Source organism: Lepisma saccharinum, chromosome 14, assembly GCF_977018435.1.
Source record: "Lepisma saccharinum chromosome 14, izLepSacc3.1, whole genome shotgun sequence".
In the NCBI taxonomy this organism is placed as follows: domain Eukaryota; kingdom Metazoa; phylum Arthropoda; class Insecta; order Zygentoma; family Lepismatidae; genus Lepisma; species Lepisma saccharinum.
Genome location: NC_139242.1, coordinates 60,485,630 through 60,506,828, shown reverse-complemented (window position 1 = coordinate 60,506,828; position 21,199 = coordinate 60,485,630). Strand labels below are relative to the sequence as shown.

The window sequence follows — 21,199 nt, the reverse complement described above, 5'->3', positions numbered from 1 at the left end:
GTCTATGTTCATACGGCGCTTGGACCTGCAGCCGTATAATCTTCTATTGGGCTTGTGTTGTCCTTATATGTTTGTGATTGTCCTTTTATCCATCTCCTCATCTTATCACCATTCATCCTCATCTTCGCGATTAGCCCAAAGTGGAAGAAAAGCGAAGTAAAATAAAACAATATGTCAATCAAAGCCCAGGGTCTCGCGTTTCCTAACGTCAGCCCTGAGATGTAGATCTCACTTTTTTAAACTGTAGGTCCAGTCCCGATTAGCATATATCTGTGCATAAAGTGGAGTTCAGGTGGGGGGGGGAACTCCCTTGCTACCTTCCTTATAATCAATTTCTGCAAGTTTGAAATTTGTTTATTCTTTATCCGGAAACTAGGCAGTAATATTTTCACTCGCTAGCATACCGCTTGTGCAGAATAGTAAATATGCATTCTCCCGACAAGAAAGCTAAAATACAGTGATAATTTTTCTTCTTTCTTCTCTTCTCGCCTATCGTAGTGAGTAATAATTTCACCACAGGTTAAAATTACACAAAATTGGCAACGGAAAGAGGAGAATAGTGCTTTTATACCCTGTAATTTTGTTATTCTATGGTGCTGTAAAGGAAAAGAAAGGTGATGCCAATCTTACACTTCAGCTGGTATTGAGACTGATCATTTTGTTTCTTTCTTTAAATTGTTAATCACCTTTCAAGCGTGCATAAACGTTACTCTCGCCGCAACTGTAAAGATGTAATTTACTAGTAGCCTATATTAAGCCAGAAGTTTTCTCGTTCGCTTCAGTTACACGAAATGGCTAGCCTAAGGCGAATAACATGTGCTGCCATCTTGTGTCTTTTCCATTTGACTGAATTCACATTTGGAAATCCATCTGAACTGTCTGTGGATCCAGTATTCATAGAGCTCACCGTTGATTTCTTCGTGGTTAAAAAACAGAGTCAAGGATTAGCTTTCACTTGTTGGGGACATGGTAAGAGATATTAGGCAATTAACAGTGGTGATACGATTGATACTGTTCGACTGCTCATGTTTAGGTTGTAGTTACAGATCAGTATTTCGTTTGTTTATGGTCGCTCGCTTTATAGTACAGCGACGGTCAAGGGGGGGGGGGGGGCGCAGGATTTTTCGGAGAGGGGGCAGAGTCATAGAAACTTTTATTATTATTATTATTATTATTATTGCTATTATTATAATAATAATCATTATTATTATTATTAGTTACTACTACTATACAAATCAAAAAATTCAAATTGAATTGGAAATACTTTGGCAATTGGCATTGTATACAAGTTCAGAGTCGAGTCTATTATTTAGATAGAAACTGGTTTCGCCTTGCTTCCTTTCCATAAATATCTATCACTTTGTTGATGAACAGTTCTTTTTCTTTTTGTACAAATATCAATCAGAGTCAGAGACCACTTAATCTACTGTCCTTCATGGTACCTCTGATCCATGTTTTTACGTACCGAAGGGTAGTGTAAAATAATAATAACAATAATGATGATAATTATATTAATAATAATAATAGTTGCTGTAACTTACAGAAAACAATATTTTTTGTTATAAAATATCTCTACAATTTCACCATTCGAATTACATTAACCTTTCCCCATAAATCTCAGGGGGGTGCTTGGCGACGTTAATGTCTTTGAAACTTCAATGTGGTCTTGTTTCCTCGTTTGCATTGCACTATCAGCCATCACGCCTGCCATTGGTGGTCTGGTTACATTACATCAGGAAAAATCGTCGTTCTACTGGTGAAATTTGATGTGCACATTGTACCGATACCGCCGACGAAATGTTACATTTGAAACCCGTTTCTGAAAACATTATTGGAGAGGTTGAAAGTGGCGGCTTAGAGAGATTTTGGAAGATTTTTATTATAACGAAAAAATATTAGTGTTCTGCAATTCCCCTCTAATCTTAAGCCATAGTTTCCTGGCTCCTGATTGTGATGGTTCTTGATTGATGTGTATCTAATGGATTACGTTCGTAAACCAAGTCAACAAACTATTTGTTGTCCAATATTATCACCCATACAACGCAAAAGTCAAGTATAAAGAGCTCACATCACTACACTTCTGTCTAATTCGGCCTAAGAATGATTTAGTTCGAATATAAGGTCGGTGAAATATGACCGTGCATGGCAGAACAGCTCGGCGCCAGTGTGACTTCTGATATTTATTTAAATGGTGGTGATTGTGCGGCAGTGCAAAAGTTCGGTCGAAGCCGCATCCAACGTGACTGTACGTAAATGGCAGAGTTTCTGAGGTAATGAGCAAAGGCAGTCAGAGCGGCGATTGGGTTCCAAAACTGGGTTGGGGGGCAAGGACAGTATATTTTTCCTTGGTCGATAAGGTTTAGCATAGTGCAGGGGCAAAAGTGGTGCAAGGCACAGTTGAGGAAAGTTCCAACATTTGAGAAACAACTAATTTCAACTTTCAGGTAACCACGAGCTCCTGAAGAGGGCATCTGACGTCAATCTGCAGCTGAAAGTCTGGGATCCCAACAAAAGGTTGCGGGACATTGAGAGCATTACCCAAACAGAAAACAGACTCTCTTTGATGATCGATCTTTCATGTCGGAGAAGCTCCAGGATCATAGAAAAGGTGAGGTGCAGCAATGTGAATTTCCAGATGTAATCACAACTATCAAGACATGTGAGCAGGGCTAGATTTAGTGTGCTCGAAGTGGAAATTTTTAGGTGGAAGATATTTGCTTGAGTCCTGTGTTTTAACTTGGGAACATTGTGATATGTGGGGGAATGCTTTACATAATTTTTCCTAGCTGGAGGATATCATTGTTACGGATACCTCTCCACTTGGAGCACTGGGCATGCGATGCGACCAGTGCAATTGAAACCACAACGTAAATATAAAAAGCTGTGCTGTTTACTACCCAATATTCTGTACTGTGAGTCTTGGTGTTAGATGGAGGCACATAGTGGTTCGGATCCCACTTTAAACTGTAGGTCCAGTCCCGATTAGCCTTACTGTGCATAAAGTGGACTTAAAACACCAACTCAATCAATCAATCAATCTTGGTGTTAAAACGCTCACTATTGTGAGTGGCATACATTTTTACTACACGGAAATACAGAAATATATTTCGACAAAGGTTTGAGCTTTTTAACGCTAGAAAGTAAAACGTTTGCATTTTCCTTAAAGTGGAAACGTGCTGAACGTTCAGCAGAGCTCCAAATAGGAAATACATGTTTTGAGAAAAGGTTTAGATCGGCAAGGCCGAAATGAGTACAAGTCAGTATCAAAGTAACTCGAAACATTAAAAAAAATGCGCTAATTCTAAGAGCGAAACAAGCTGTGCCAAAAATGTTGATACATGTGAAGTACACATATCTATATCTAATAGTATTTATAGTCAATTCCCTCCTCAATGAGGAACAAGAATACGACGCCTGTTGCTTTACTGACTTGGCGTAAAAGCAACAAGATTGGCAACAGTTAAAGTTACAAAATCCTTCCGCCAGTTATTGTTTGCGCTTTTAAAGCTTTGCACTTCAAAGAAAACTGTAGGCATATACATTTTGTAAATGCGCATTTATTTAGTTCCTTATTTCAATAAAGATTCCTTTAGATCACCACAATCATAGCATTTTACTAAGGAATAATGCCACTCGAAGAGAAGCGGAGTAATACGCCACTTTTAAGTGAGATGGTTTGTTAGTAGTTACGTAGAGTTTAAACTGTCGGTGAAGATGAATTTCCCCATATATTGTATGAACATATTCTAAGTACATAAAGAATTGGCGATCTATCTTTCTCCCAGGCGTTCAACAAACTCAAGTTTGGCAAATCGTTCCATTGGCTATTCATCTGGAGTCAAGCACCACCAACTCTTCGGCCAGAAGACGAAGAGGTGCATTTACCATATGAACTGTCGTCCTACTTCTACCTAATGCTACACAGCGACGGAAATTTTGCCGTGAGGTTCAGCAACGACACGTTCGCCATTGTGGATGCCTACAAAATTTGGTATTGGCCACCGTACAATGCATTCAACTTCACTGTCTTGGGAACATGGGAAGCTGGATCTATCGGATTGTCCTCGATTCTCCCTACCGACTACATTTACAAGAGAAGGGGGAATTTACATGGAGTGCCACTAAGGACAGCCATGGCTGTAAGTATTACGAGGGTTTTAGAATGATACAATTCTCGGTCTGGTCTCGAAATTCTAGGCGAGACCGAGACAGCCTTTGAAAATTGAGACGAGAACGAAATCACAGCCTTCGAGACTTGTCGAGATGAGCAAGACCTCTGTAAAAATCGAAACGAGACCGAGACTTAATGTCTGAAACTATCAGTCTCCGCATACAATTTGAGAAACTTTAATTTATGTTACTCGAAAATCAAAATTACTTTACTATGGGACTTATTCATACATACAAAGTGGATATCTGATAGATTGATTGATTCCCTTTATTTTACATAGCATTTCTGCCACTTTTGGCTAATCGTGAAGATGAGGATGGACGATAATGAAATTGGTGGAGGAACACTCACAAGAGTACACCCATGTCCAGGCCGGTATTCGAACCCGGAACACCTGGCGTCGTAGCGCGCTATGATAACCACTCCGCCACTGCAAAGTGGATATCTCCATGATTATTTATAGATAGCTCATATATATACAGTATATATTATCATAATTAAAACGTTGATCCAATAGCTGCAACTTTGAACATGTTCGGAATAGATGCATACATTCAGGATGAAAGGATTCTCTAGAGCATTATGTCTTAATGCTATAATTTTCGAGGCAATAATAATAGCAAAAACAACAACAAAACATCGTATGAATGTGTTTACATTTGCACAAATATTTCGTTCTCATAATTAATGAAGTAAAGAATGGCCGTGTTTTTGCGAATGTAACTTCACCACTGACAAACTACTAATAATTTCAGATAAAAGGTTTTTGTATATTTCATTGTCTTTCTTTCAGCCATTTTATTCAACTTACAACTTTAGCAGCGTTTACGAGAAGACTGGTTTTCCAACTCACGATGCCAATGCAGCCCTTCTGATTATTCTCACAGAGCTGTTCAATTTCACGTGAGTAGAGCTTTGCTGTTTGTGTAGACATTAGTATCATTACACATAGTATAATGCACTCACAACACCATCTTATGCAGATAATCTTATGATAACCATTTTACAGTATCACCAAACCTATATGTATAATCAATAATCGTCTTTCTGTGAATATGACTGCAGTATGAATGACCAACATTTCTCGTTTTCATTTGCATTTCAGGGCAGACCTGATAGTCTCTGAATTTGGCTTACCTACCCTCTTCGGTTGGAGAGGTATGATTGGTTTGGTCCAACAGAACGAAGTGGATCTGGCCGCCACCGTTATCTCACAGTTGCCAGCAGTTGGGTTAGTTGCAGACTTTGTACACAGCATTGTGGATTTCAGGCAAGTTCTCTAATTTCCCCCAAGTTTCTTGTTCTTTCTCAATAGCTGAACCAAAGAATGTAAGTTTTTTCGTAACATTGATTCGTCCACGATCAAAAATGGATTACCTGTACACAATAACAACATAAAACTAATTGGAAATAAAAAATACGAAAATTTTCCTAGTATTCTTATTCTGAGCTGCTAAATTTGTGTTTTAGTAGGTTTTGAAAAGTTTAAAATATATCTTAATTACACTTGTGACTTGAGTTTCACTGCTTTTGCAAATGATCTGGATAGCAATACAATGTACAAGACTACAAGCTTATTCGTCATGGTTTACCTAGCAGTGATTAAAACTCCAAGAAAGTTGCCCTTGTACAGTTTTCTTATTTCAGTTCAACTTTACCGTTTATAGCTATTGACGACATGGTAATGAACCATTACATCTTGTTCCTTTCTTCTAGGCCGACAGTGTTCTTCATGCAACCCCCAATCGCTGCTGTGAGGAATGTCTTCGCTTTGCCATTCAAGCTGGAAGTGTGGATAGCCCTTGTGATAAGCATTATCCTAGTGATAATTCTGTTGCAGATCAGTATCTTATTTCTTGAGCCACGTGACAAACCGTGGGATAGAGGAGAAGTGGTTCTGTTGACCCTGGGAGCTGTTTGCCAACAAGGTCAGTGGATACAAATTTATGTTTTTCCAGTATGTACAGTCACCGACAATAAAAATGGAACATCTATATCCTGAAATGCCTGCTTCACTGCGATGGTTATGCGTGTTGCCAAAATCTAGAACGATGAGCCAAGTTCAATAGCAACTTTTCAGTAGGAGGTTCTGCTTTCCCCTCATCGCTAGGCAACCCACATAACGCACTGCAGGGAAGCCATTATTTTAGGATATAGATGCTCAATTTTTATTGCCTGTGACTGTACACTTTATGATCGCATAATTATGTTTCTTTGTTTGATTGATTTGGTGTTTTAAGTCCACTTTATGCACAGTAAGGCTAATTAGGACTGGACCTACAGTTTAAAGTGGGATCCGAACCACTATGTGCCTCCACCGGGTACCGAACCTGGGACCCCTTGATTACAAGGCAACGACGCTACCACTGCGCCATCGGGGAGGCCCATTATGTTTCTTTGTGTTTCACGCTTTCAAATGAAAGACATTTCGAGAACTTGAATCTAATAGACCTGCATAAATACGCCACTGAACAAGGTAATTAATGTGCTTTGCAGCTGACTAAGAATTTTCAGTATCAAGGGAATTTCAAAATATCACAATTTTATTCAAAGAACAGTTGTAGGTTAATAATCGCTATTTTTTGTAATTTTGAACAGCATTAAGAGCTGGAGCTGCAACTGAAAAAAGTTTGTCCGTAAATGGTAAAATAAATTTTAAAAATAAAGATCAAAATTTCCTGTTTTTTTGCAACTCTACTTTGCCGACATAAACAATTAGAAAATGACAATTCCCAGAAAGAGATAAAAAAATATTTTTTGTTATCTTGTACAATATTTTAAAGCACGCAAATACAACAGCGTTAATCAATTGTTTCCATTATGCTTTCTTTTTCAAGGTGCCCCTAGATTGCCCCTGATAAATTCTGCACGCATAGCCATCTTGTGGTACTTATTCCCCCTCGTACTTCTCTACTGCGTCTACGCGGGGGGCGTCATCTCTCTACTTTCTACCAGGGACAGATCAATCACGACCATCAAAGGGCTCATTGAGAACAAATTTTATGTGGTAACCGACGAATACCCATACATCAATCTGTACTTTGAGGTAAGCAGAATATTTAATTGCGCAAAGATTAAGTAAAATGTCATTACATCATCCGCTATAAAAATAATACACCTAGATCCTGAAATTCTCGCTTCCTTGCATGACGTCAGCTGTGTTACAGCCAATGGCCGAACTCTCAGTTGAAGTTCGCCGTAGAGTTAGGCAACTCACACAACTTTATACAGAATGATTTTTATTGCGGATGATTGCACATGTAAAATTTACCAATGTTTCCCTGTTTATACACACTGCCCTTGTGGAGGATTCTTTGTAAGCGTTGGTTACGAACAGAGGCGAGGCGTCCGGTCATCGGGAAATGCGGCGATGACCAAAGAAAGTAATAAAAATATTGCTTTTTAAATATTTTAGAGAAGAAGTAAAAAATAAGTCAGCATACTCGCATATTTGTGCGAAATAAGCCAAGCGACAGCTGGAAATACGCAAGAGATTCGCTAATCTTAGCACATCAAAATGAAGCCCCGGTTCAACCCCTCGCTCCTAACCCTCCCGCCAAGTTTCCTATTGAAGGCAATGGTGTTAGAAGCCTCAGAAGTGGTGCGAATCCCTTGTCTTTGCCCGTGCCGAGAAAAGCCGAACGCTTCCGAACAGGCAGACCCTACGACAAGGTCCAACAACCTCTACTTTCCCCCTGTCTTGAAGGTCTGGGACATAACAGGCCCTTTTTCCAGCCCCCATCCCCATGCTTACAGCCACGGCAAGATTCTTCCGAGTGTCCAGTGGCGTGCTCAAGGAGGGGTTGGTGAGGATCATAATCCCTGCTTAGGAACGTCAAAGACAGGAAAAGATGGCAAAATGAGGAATACAGGAATTACTACTAAAAAGTACACGTAACCCCTTCCCCCTTCGAAAATCGTGGGCACACCACTGCGAATGTCTGCTATTTCCACTTGTTAATAGGAAAAGCACACATTGGACGATATGAAATCTACTTTTCATTATCCAAACAACAGTTGACGGCGGACCATAAAATTTCTTACCTTTTAACGCGACAATTGAGGTGTTTTTTATTTGAGTTTCGATCATATTTAATAATCCTCATGGTATGGGATAGAATTATGTGAATTTTGTAGTCGTAAGGTCTGTGATATGAGCCTTTACATTGAATTTGCAATGACCTTGGCGTTTATCGCAGAGATATATTGTACCTCCTCCACCTCCTCTCCCCCCCCTGCCCACTCCGTTGAAAGATCGACCCTGACGTTTGGCAAATCTTGCGATGACTACATAAAAAATGTCACGCTTCGCGACTGGTTACGAAGACTTGGGTAAGGCATGATAAAAATCGTGTTGTTTTGCAGATTGGATTTTGGTTCTTTTTACGTTGCTTTTTTTGCCACTTTAGGCTAATTGCAACGATGAGGTTGAGTGATGATCAGATGAAATTGATGAAAGGACACTATAAAAAGTAACACATATGCCCAGGCTGCGATTCGAACCTGGGAACTTCGATGGTGAGATCAATAGTCGACCACGCTCGACCACCGAACGCTTTTGTGTTCAAGCATAACACGCGAGAATTCATCCAATATATATATATAGCCCCAATCCCACCACTCACTCACTGACATAAATGTTCTCCATGAAGGAAGCCCCGGAGGCGAAAAACGCCCGATTACGACCCCCCATGAAATCGTCCCAAAAGGCCGAGAAAATTCAAAAATCGCTCAATCGGCCCTTCCTTAAGGTTTCCAAGGCTTTTCTTTTTTGCTCACATTGTTTCCTTCAATTCTTAATTGTCTAGCTACATTATATTTGTCACAGATCAATAGCACACAGATGAATGAACACCTGGTTCAAAAAGGTGCCTTAAACAAGGGTGACATCTACATAAGGAGTTTCAGCCCAGAATCAATTACTTACGTATATATTGGTAAACTCAATGCGAAAATATTATCTACATCGTGGTTGTTTTAACTCAATGTTTAGAGGTATAATAACAAACAATTATTTAGAGAGTTTGCCGTGCTTGTTGTCCATGGAAACGGACGTTGCTAGGGAACTTAAAGAACGTTTAATTTCACCCCGAAAAGTACTGTAAGGGAATTATGCTAGACTTTTCGTATTTCAAAACATGAGCATCAGAATTTATTACAGAGGAGAGGTAGGAATTTGATGGGAATGACGGAAAACAATTATTTTTCTATTACGTTTACAAATGTGAAAATGGCAAAAGACGTAAATATTGTTTTCTCAATTTAATGTCGCTCTTGAAATCGTTTATACAAGAAATCTAACTAACTATTTTGAAACTTGCTTACTCACTTTATTATTAAGAAAATAGACAATTTTGAATATTTTGTATATTTGTACCATATTAGAGCCCGTACACACACACAGAGTTACGTTCAAAACTTTCCAAATAAGCGAAACGTATATATTGGTAAACTCAATGCGAACATCGTGGTTGTTTTAATTAAATGTTTAGAGGTATAATAACAAGCAATTATTTAGAGAGTTTGCCGTGCTTGTTGTTCACCATGGAAACGGACGTTGCTAGGGTACTTACAGAAAGTTTATTTTCACCCCGAGAACTACTGTAAGGGAATTTTGCTAGACTTTTCGAATTTCAAAATACGAGCGTCAGAATTTATTATAGAGGCAAGGTAGGAATTTGAGGAGAATGACAGAAAGCAATTATTATCCAATTAAGTTTAAAAATGTGAAAATGACAAAAGACGTAAATATTGCATTTCCAATTTAGTGTCGTTATTGAATTCGTTTATGCAAAACATCCAACTAATTATCTTAAAACGGTTATTACTTACTCAGTTTATTATTAGGAAAATAGACAATAATATTTTGAATATTTGTACCTTATTAGAGCCCATACAGACATAACGTTACTTTCTAAAGTTTTCAAATTAGCGAACTTATACACTTGTTTGGCTTCATCCAATAAAACATGCAGACATTTTACCCCATCTATAACATGATTACGCCCACAACGTGGCCGAAGGTCACGCATTCGAGCGTACAAGACGTGGCCAAAGGCCACGTCGAAAGTACGCGAGTCCAATATATATAAAGCCCCAATCCCACCACTGACTCACTGACTCACTGACATAAATGTTCTCCATGAAGGAAGCCCCGGAGGCGAAAAATGCCCGATTACGACTCCCCATGAAATCGTCCCAAAAGGCCAAGAAAATTAAGAAATCGCCCACTTTGCCCTTCCTTAAGGGTGAAAATGCCCTTTTTTCACGTCCTTAGCAACCGTTGCCACGGGCATTTTTTGCAGCACACATTGTTTCCTTCAATTCTTAATTGTCGAGATACATTATATTTCTCACAGATCTACAACACATAGATGAATCAACTCCTGGCTTTGAAAAGGTGGCTCAAACAAGGGTGACATCTACATAATAAGGAGTTTCAGCCCAGATACAATTACGTATATATTGGTAAACTCAATGCGAAATTATTATCTACATCGTGATTGTTTTAACTAAATATTTAGAGGAATAATAACAAACACTTATTTAGAGAGTTTGCCGTGCTTGTTGTTCACCATGGAAACTGACGTTTCTAGGGAACTTAAAGAAAGTTTATTTTCACCCCAAAAACTACTGTAAGTGAATTATACTAGACATTTTGTATTTCAAAATACGAGCGTCAGAATTTATTACAGACGCAAGGTAGAAATTTGGGGAAATGGCGGAAAACAGTTATTATCCAATTACGTTCAAAAATGTGGAAATGACAAAGGCGTAAATATTGCATTTTCAACTTAGTGTCGCTATTGAATTCGTTTATGCGAAAACACCCAACTAATTATCTTGAAACGGTTATTACTTACTCAGTTTATTATTAAGAAATTAGACAATACTCTTTTGAATATTTGTACCTTATTAGAGCTCATACACACATAAAGTAACTTTCGAAACTTTTCAAATTAGCGAACTTATACAACATGCAGACATTTTATCCCATCTATAATTTGATTGCGCCCACAACGTGGCCGAAGGTCACGCATGCGAGCGTACAAGACGTGGCCTTGGCCACGTCGAAAGTACGCGAGTCTTAATATATTTTCTGACAAACACAAATTGTCATTAACATATTATAATAGAGATAAAATTATACATTTCACAATTATAATCAGTTTCGAGGGAGAGGATGTCAGTAGTAACTACTATTGTCATGGGCACCCGGAATGGGGGCAGGGGGTACTTGCCCCCACCCCCGAGATATCTGAGAAAAGACAATGAAATTGGTGTGGTGATATTTAATCATAAATAATACTGTTTTCTGCGACTTGCAGACTGAGTTATAGTAATCACTGCCGTGGCGAACAAAGTAAGGAAGAAACGTTTTCACCACAGGCATTAGAATTACCTTGACTGCCAAAAGTGGCATAAAAACTAAGTAAAAAAAACCAATCAAATCTCAGGATATGAAAAGAAAAAGAAGATACTGATTCTTTTCAATTCGAAACTTGCAACCTGTGTTATTTATACTTGCAGCAAACGAAGAATCCGGATGGTCTTCGCTTGAGTAATGTCAGGGCAAAGACTTCCGACAGAGAAGACGCGGGGTATGTGAAATTCAACGCCCTGGATGGAATCCTGAACGTGAAACGGGGATTCTACGCCTTTTGCTCCGAGATCATAGCAACCGACATTCACATCTACAACCACTACACCGAGACAGAGTCATGCAACTTGGATGCGATTGCTTTGCCGGCTTCCAAGGTGAAACTCGCCATGACTGTCGTCCTTCATTCGCCTTATCTGGAACTCTTCAACTGGGGGTAAGCAAGGTTTGAAAACGAAATGTTTTTCTTCTATCAAAAGTTCAATAAACCCTTAGCATCAGTGGCGTAGTCAGCCGTTACCTGGCCAGAGCCCCACCTGAAATTTTGCCAAATCACATTCCTCTAGAATGAAATTTTTACGGGAATGAAAGTTACCGCTTTATATAGATTTTGGACAGCTGAATTCGAAAATGCCATTTCATTGGTTGGCTCTGTTTTCCTTGCTTTGCATGGAAACGTAACTAAAATAACCTGGAAATTTATCGTATACCCCTGTAGGAACCTACTTTTCTAGCAATCACAACACAGAAATTCTTTACAAGTGGATAAAGTAACATGCTAAACAGCTTCTAAGAACAACATAATGCAAATTTAATATTTTGTGTGATATTTAGCATTTCTCTAAAAATTTCGCACATTTTGAACAAATGTAAGTACAAGTAAATACACTCGTATTTGAATGAACTCGTGATAATGATGAGGGGGGAGACAATCATAAACATAAGAAAGGTTATCTTTGAGTTATGTACAATACACCAATTCTTTTACATATCGATACATAAAGATAAATAAAACTATTTTGTTACCAAAGTATGAAGTTGCTAAAACCATGTTCTGTAAGTAAAGAAGGCTGCAATCTATGTATTGTAGATGGCTAGGGATGCGGGTGCAGAACGTTTGGTTCCTCGTGTACTTCACATCCGGTTTCCTCCGTCTCCTGGAATGCTCCGACTTGCAGAGGAGAATTCCACAGGAAACGGAGGTTGCAAAGAACAGCGGAACTGGCTACTATTTAAGCGAAGGGTGCCCTGTGACCAGGCCTTATTTCAGTTGTAATTAGTTGGTGGATCATTGATAGTAGCAGCCAGTGCTGCCGCCAGGAAACAGAGGTAAGTGCTGGCGCATCCCTCAGCCACCTACCCTTCTCCTCCTACTCTTATTTGTTTGGCCAGTAAACTGTAAAACACCATCTGACGTCTTCTCATTTCTCCAGAAGTAAGTGCTCGATCGATATGGTAAGGTAAACGATTTAAGGTATTTACGCGGGGGGGGGGGGGGGTGGAGAAAGGCGCAATGCTTCATAAGCAGTAATTGTAATGGCGGTAATTGTAAAGCGCGCTCCAGGGTCACGGGTTCGAATCCACGCCTGGGCGTGGATGTTCTTTGTGAGTGTTCCTTCATCAATTTCATCATATCATCACTCGTCCTCATCGTCGCGATTAGCCAAAAGTGGCAGAAAGCGACGCTAAATAACAAAAATCAAATCAATGCACACACACACTTGAATTAGTGGTTTACGCAACAATCGCTATTCCAATGGTTGAGTTCAGCACACGTTCCTGTTTCTTTTTAGATCGTAACCTTAAATTCTGACAAAACGTAACTATTTCTAACTTGCTATATAAGTACAAACACTACATTTCCCCAATTACCAATTCTCCATTCCAGTTATTATGAGGTGAATAAACTTGCATTTTTCAGTAAGATGTATTTCCACCAAAAACACAACATTTGAAAGTCTGAAATTCGCTCTTTCACACGTCAGGTAGAGAACTTCAATTTCCTGATGAAAAACAATATTTATAATGGTAGAGTTTATGCAATTAATTTCTCACATATGCCTTAATTTAGTTGAGCTACCCTAGGAAAGCCTTAACTTTAAGAAAGAAACACATTTTCTGCAAATTCTGTGAATGTTTCCAACCTATACCACAAGATATTCTCGGCAACAAAGTTTGGCGGACCAACCTGCTTCTGTATATATTTTCCTTTTGCTCTTTGAGTTTGATTGATATATCTATCATAGAACTCGCAGTTTGTTATAATGTACTTTTCTTTCTCGTATCACGTAGGACAATAAAGATGTACGATTTTGGAATCCTCAACTACATCATCTCCCACCTTGACATGATGAAACCGGAATGTTCGAAATCCAAATTCGTCTCCTTGGAACTCACGGGATTGGCACCGGCTTTCTTTCTGCTTGGCGCTGGTGTCGTTTCCTCAGTCTGTATCCTTTTGTTGGAGATACTAGTGCACAAAAGGTAAACAACTCTTTGTTTCTTAACATCTTTCCCAATTAGTGTTATAAATGAAGACCTGTCTACTCTTGTACAGTAAATGAATTGTATATTTTACAGCAGTAACGTATTATCCATGTTACCGCCAGTACACCAACTTTCCTCGCATATTTTAAATAAAGTATTTAATAGTATATGTACAATTGCTCATTATATATTATGGAAACTACTAAAACGAGCTTTTAAAATAGGGTTTAAGTAAACTGCCACTGATCTGTTCTCCAATGCTGACAACTCGGTTTCCTCCCCGATCGTATACGCAGAAATTAAAAGGAAAATTTTACGAAAAATACCAAAATTGACGTAACATTTGCAGTTGTCGGATTCCTATTATTGTTTTAGTTGTGTTTTATTTCCATTATATCTAATTAATCTAGCTGGGTGTGGATAATCAATTATTTTGAACTTTTGACAGGGTGGGGATTAAATTTGTGATAACCTGAGCGGTAATCGCTCTTCCACTTTGAAGTGTTGGGTTGAGGGACTAAAATTTAGCATAGAATGCTTGTATCTTCAACAGGGGTTCGGTGGGAGGGCCTAAAGTCCAAGGTAAAAAAAAAAATAGTGAAAGTTGTTCGCATCTTTATCATGCAGTGGTTTTGTTCCTCACTTAATACTGTACACTGCACACAGTTGCGTATGTCAATATTTTCTTCCATTCACGAAAAAATGTCGTATTCCGAAAACCAGGGTATCTACCACGTAGATAGAGAGGGGCCTGGCAACTGTGCATTAGTTGAAGCTTCTTGAACATCAGCCTACATGCGAGAATGAACTTTTAAGGTTAACAAAAATAAGTATTTTAAGAAGTTAGTCAAGGCAAGCGTTTTACTTTATAACTAGGAACATAGTCCTTCCTTGGATTATTAACAGATTCCTTATTAATCATTAATTTTTGGGAAGTAAGTATTCATGGCATTATGCGTTAAACGTTTTATTTGTTTAAAACATGTTCTTTTCAGTTCTTGTTTAAAACATTAAAAACATGTTTAAAACAAAAAACTTTTTTTTTAAAAAAAATAATAGTTTTGCCAACCCCGATTCCAGCGCCATCTTCGGAAAATGGTTGAACTACAGATTATATACGTCCCATAGAATAAGATTGGAAATCTCCATGTTAAAAGCGTAATTTTCATATATTTGATTTCAGCGCCATCATCGAGAAATGGCTGAACTACAGATTATTTACGTCCCATACATGAAGATTGAATACCTCCATGTTAAAAGCGTAATTTTAACATAGTTGATTCCAGCGCCATTGTCGGGAAATGGCTGAACTACAGATTATTCACGTCCCATAGAATAAGATTGGAAACCTCCATGTTAAAGGCGTAATTTTCATATATTTGATTCCAGCGCCATCATCGAGAAATGGCTGAACTACAGATTATTTACGTCCCATGCATTAAGATTGAATACCTCCATGTTAAAAGCGAAATTTTAATATATTTGATTACAGCGCCATCATCGGGAAATGGCTGAACTACAGATTATTTACGTAACACAGATTAAGATTGGAAACCTCCACGTTAAAAGCGTAATTTTAATATATTTGATTCCAGCGCCATCATCAGGAAACGGCTGAACTACAGATTATTTACGTCCCATAGAAAGAATAAGATTGAACACTACCATGTTCTGGGACGTCGTTAGGAGGGGGCACGCGGGGGCACTGGCCCCGGCAAATGTCTACGTGGCCCCGGGAAACTGTTCTGTATTTGCTGGAAATTTTACTTTGATGAAAAATATTGCAAAATAATTCTTCAGTAAATTTTGCTTGCAGTTTGAAACGCTTCTTCAATTTTCAGTAGCACGAACCCAAGCAAGGCATTTCTTTCTTATTTCCCTTTTTCTTGCTTGTTGAACACAAACAGATGTATTGGGAGGTGATGCAGTTAATGGTTTTGTGATCTGCCTCGGTCAGGGAAGTCTGAGACCTATTGAAAATGCACTTTTCCTCCCTGCTGCACACCAGATCCAGGAACCCCCCAAAACCCGCACTTTCTCTTCATCTGGCCTTGCACTGGCACCATGGGCGCCGAAAGGACGACACAAACAGGAAGATTTAGCTGCGGGTGGCTAGAACTTTCTGCGTTAATTATTTTATGGTTCAGAAAAGATATCCCCATGCGTTTCAAATTCCAAGAACAGAATTATATTGCTTGTCCCTTTTTCGGCGCGGGAATGAATGACGTAACGGTTCTTTTCACATGCACTCAACCCTCCTGCTAATGACCTGGCCTGCAAAGGAGGGAAAGGCCACTTTTTGAAAATTCGGAGAAACATAGAAGCGGTCGGTTCATCTGTTGATTTGGTGGACAATTGAGTGATTGATTGATTGATTTGATGTTTTAAGTCCACTTTATGCACAGTAAGGCTAATCCGGACTGGACCTACAGTTTAAAGTAGGTTCCGAACCACTATGTTCCTCCACCGGGTATCGAACCCGGGATCCCTTGATTACAAGGCGACGATGCTACCACTGCGCCATCGGGGAGGCCGGTGGACAATTTTTCATGTCTGTCAGATAGTTTGAAGTAGGGTTTGTGGTCCGAGCGCTGGTTAACTTCTGTAAACCGAGAAGATAGAATCACGAAGTGTTTGTGATCTCGTTTTCCTACATCGCGAGTGAAATGTCGAATGAGAAGCTGCCAGATTGTCTTTCTCTGGAAACAATGGATCAGCATCGACTGATCGACCAAATATCCAACATATTGGCATTCTAAAATAGAGTCTGAATACCAGACAAGATCCTGGGTTCGACTCCCAGGGTGGTTGATCTCGTGTATAATGAAGAATAAACCACGTTTAAATTGAGGAAGGAAACTAGGTATGTAGCAATTGTTTTTACAGCCTATAAGTATTATGTTACAAAACTTTGTATATCTTTCTGACTTTCTGTGATTTTTCTTCATTTAGCCTCCACCTGCAAATGCGGAAGCTGCTGCTGCTTAGGTGGGAAGGTTGGCTAGACATACAAATATAATTAATATCTAGTTATACAGCGAATAATACTTATAATATAATCATGAGTTATGGAGTAGCAAATAGCTTATCAAGCATTTTCTGTTTCTATTGGTTGTGCAGTGGTTAACAAGGTGCATTACGATGCCAGGGGTCCTGGGTTCAAATCCCGGACTGAGCGTGTGTGTTCTTTATGATGGTCCTCTCATCAATTTCACATCACTCATTTTCATCTTCACGATTAGCCAAAAAGTGTCAGAAAAGCGTAGTAAAATAAACCAAATCAATCATTTATATATTTCTACATTTCGCCGCTTTTCTACCTCTTGGGTTATATGAGACGATGAAGATGAATGATGAGCTGAAGGAATGGCGATGGGACAGACATGATACAGCCATACCTTTCCAATGCCCGAACCTTGCACCTCTGGCTTCGTAGCGTGTTATACTCAGTGGAATTCTTAGGAAGAAAAACTGTAAAAATAGGGTGAAAAGAAGCAAAGTTGTACGATGCATAAAAAGACATGTTTAGTTCTTCTAAAACCTTCCAATTATCGAGTTCGTGTTTTAAGTCCACTTTATGTACAGTAAGGCTAATCGGGGATCCGAACCACTATGTGCCTCCACCGGGCATCGAACCCGGGACCCCTTGATTACAAGGCGGCGACGCTACCACTGCGTCATCGAGGAGGTCGAGGAAAACTTACAATTAGTCAGTAAAATTAATATTGAATGACAAGGCCTGCGAAGAGTTCTTTCATTCGGTGGTCATCACATCGACTCCCATAGTATCGAGAGCAGAATTTTCTTCCATTTCGGTTTCAAGTACTTCCCAAATTGTCCTCACGATGTTGGAACAGCACAGAAATTTTGGAACCAATACAAGCAGGCACATACCCAGGGAAGGGGCTAGGGGGCTGCAGTCCTTTCCCGAAATCCTACAAATATCTGATTTTAATAATGTGTAGTAGTAATTAAATTTACTTCATTAACAGAATTAAACATCTTGTATATGGTAGTTGCAATATACCAAGAAATTCATCTTCAGCGCATTAACCCCTCCCCCAACATTTTCGCCTTTCGCCTGATAAGGTATAAGCCCCTTCCGAAATCAAATTCAGGCTCCCCGCCTGACCACCAGCGATTAGTGTTGCCCACGAGACGAGACTATGGCCTGTCTCGTCTCGTGGAAATTCTGTGAAATGCTGTCTCGTCTCGAAAATATTCGTTTGTCTCGGGACACATGATCAATCTCGTCTCGTCTCGAATTTTTGAAAGCCTGTCCCGTCTCGTCCCGTGGGCAACACTACCAGCGATCGAACCTTGAACCTTTAGATTGATTGATTAATTGAACTGGTGATTTAAGTCCACTTTATGCACAGTAAGGCTAATCGGGATTAGACCTACAGTTTAAACTGAGATCCGAACAACTATGTGCCTCCATCGGGAATCGAACCCGGTCATGTTGTTGAACCTGCCGAACCAAAGACGAGAGCGTAATCATTTGAGCGTGTGGGAACTTCGTTTTATCCAGGGCCATAATATATTCAGTTTTCCACACACAAATAATATTAATTTTAGGAAATTAGACGTCTGCATATAATTTCTTATCGTCATCATTTCCGAAGTGAACAATCAGATGCATAGAAGACTCGGGCCCGCCCTTGAACTAAGAGATACAGGAATTGAGTCCGGTATGAACTGTATACTTGAGATGCCTAGCTTGAACTCATTACCCACACATTTCATATTTGCACTGTTGCCAATACTTGTAAACCTGGTTCCAGGACTTTATTTCTAAAACCACAGAAAAGGGGTTTATCTACTTCTCAATTTTCTTCCAGCAAATTTTCAAATCTAAATACTAATAACATTGTTCTTGGTGTGTCAGTCATTAAGCTAATGAGTTCATTCTGCATTTAGTTTCCCGAATAATGGCTGTGGATTTCGCGAGAGTATATCCTTCGACTTTTGGGGGCTACAGAAGAAAATAATGTTCCTTTCCAATTTATTGATTGATTGAGTTGGTGTTTTAGGTACCCTTTATACACAGTAAGGTTAATCGGGACTGGTTCTACAGTGTAAAGTAGAATCCGAACCACTATGAGCATCCACCGGGTATCGAACCTGGAACCCCCCAAACTGATAAACCTAGCTACGTCCCTGCCCATGTTCAAACGTAATTTTAATACAGTTGATTCCAGCGCCATCATCGGGAAAAGGCTGAACTACAGATTATTTACGTTCCATAGAATAAAATTGGAAACCTACATGTTTAAAGGGTAATTTTATTATAGTTGATTCCAGCGCCATCATCGGGAAATGGCTAGACTACAGATTATTTACGTTCCATAGAATAAAATTGGAAACCTACATGTTTAAAGGGTAATTTTATTATAGTTGATTCCAGCGCCATCATCGGGGAATAGCTGAACTACAGATTATTTACATCCAATAGAATAAGATTGGACACCCACATGTGTAAAGGGTAATTTTAATATAGTAGACTCCAGCGCCATCATCGAGAAATGGCTGAACTACAGATTATTTACGTTCCATAAAATAAAATTGGAAACCTACATGTTTAAAGGGTAATTTTATTATAGTTGATTCCAGCGCCATCATCGGGAAATGGCTAGACTACAGATTATTTACGTTCCATAGAATAAAATTGGAAACCTACATGTTTAAAGGGTAATTTTATTATAGTTGATTCCAGCGCCATCATCGGGAAATGGCTAGACTACAGATTATTTATGTTCCATAGAATAAAATTGGAAACCTTCATGTTTAAAGGGTAATTTTAATATAGTTGATTCCAGCGCTATTATAGGGAAATGGCTGAACTACAAATTATTTACGTCCCATAGAATAAGATTGGAAATCTACATGTTTGAATGGTAATTTTAATATATTTGATTCCTGCGACATCATCGGGTAATTGGTGAACTACACATTTATCTCCCTTTGAGAAAGGATACATACATCCAAAGGGAGATAAGTGATTAAAATTACCCTCTAAACATGTAGGTTTCCAATTTTTTTTCTATGGAACGTAAATAATCTGAAGTTCAGCCATTTTCCGATGATGGCGTTGGAATCAAATATATTAAAATTACCCTTTAAACATGTAGGTTTCAAATCTTATTCTATGGGACGTAAATAATCTGTAGTTCAGCCATTTCCCGATGATGGCGCTGGAATCAAATATATTAATATGGCGCTTTGAAGATTCAGGCATGCAATCTTATTCTATGGGACTTCACTTTTCTGTCACTTTTGGCTAATTGCGAAGATGAGGATGAGTGATAATATGATGTAATTGATGAATGGACACTCACAAGAACATGCACAGGCCGCCATTCGAACCCTGGACCTTTGGTGTCGTAGCGCGCTGTGATAACCACTCTGCCACGGAGGTCTGCTCAAAGTTGGTCGCGGCACCATAAGAATGAGGATAAACATGCAATTTAATTGTCGATTAAAAGAAAACACAGAAACCGCACTACCGATTGTCATCTAAATCCCAAATGTGAAGAGGAAACTTAGAAAATAACTTTTGAAACACCCTGCAGGACAATTTATCTTTTTTTAAAAAAAACTCAATGCCTACCCTGAGAAGTGAGAATCCACCACTGGTCATTTATACATACACATGCATAACTTATATCCATGTTAATACCATTGATTGCACATATATCAGTTCAACAGAACATACTGTTGGAAATCAGTTTTAATGACTGAGGAAAGAAAAGTTATGTAGATATTTTTCTTTTATTGACACACACGCTAAAAGCATTAACTGAATATGTTCAATTTTTTCAGGAAGCGACTCGGAAATGGAACGTGCCCTGGGAAAGGAACGATGAAATTTGATCCCAAGCTACGGGTGACATCAGAACTCAACCATAAGGAAACCAGTAATCCCGCTGTCAGGGATACAAAATTTGAACCACATTCTGCATTACCGTATCTTCCATAAGCAATCTCGCGGAATTGTTTCACATGAGTAAATGAATGGGTGGTTGTCGGGTAATTTTGTTTGGGTGAAATCAATGGTAGACAAAATGTTTTCAGATGGACTCACCTTAGTGATGAATTCCTGGGGTGGCCCGTGGTGGGGGGAATCCCCCGGAAATTAGAGAGACCCCCGAAAATTTCAA

General features: G+C 39.0%; 1 protein-coding gene across 1 annotated transcript; it reads left to right on the top strand.

Moving 5' to 3' along the window:
- Positions 1-791: 791 nt before the first annotated feature.
- LOC145998381 (putative glutamate receptor) lies at positions 792-21,018 on the top strand. The gene is made up of 10 exons (XM_083134788.1): positions 792-969; positions 2,445-2,608; positions 3,786-4,139; positions 4,965-5,074; positions 5,277-5,441; positions 5,888-6,099; positions 7,009-7,217; positions 11,702-11,988; positions 13,845-14,036; positions 20,862-21,018. Exons 1-10 carry the CDS (start codon positions 792-794, stop codon positions 21,016-21,018), a joined length of 2,028 nt encoding a protein of 675 aa, XP_082990914.1.
- The last annotated feature ends 181 nt before the right edge of the window (positions 21,019-21,199 follow it).

Excerpts from the sequence above, each read along its gene's own strand:
- LOC145998381 (XM_083134788.1), top strand. The coding sequence starts at position 792 with ATGGCTAGCCTAAGGCGAATAACATGTGCTGCCATCTTGTGTCTTTTC. Across the intron at positions 970-2,444 it reads TTTCACTTGTTGGGGACATG|GTAACCACGAGCTCCTGAAG; the intron begins GTAAGAGATATT and ends TTCAACTTTCAG. Across the intron at positions 11,989-13,844 it reads CTGGAACTCTTCAACTGGGG|GACAATAAAGATGTACGATT; the intron begins GTAAGCAAGGTT and ends CGTATCACGTAG.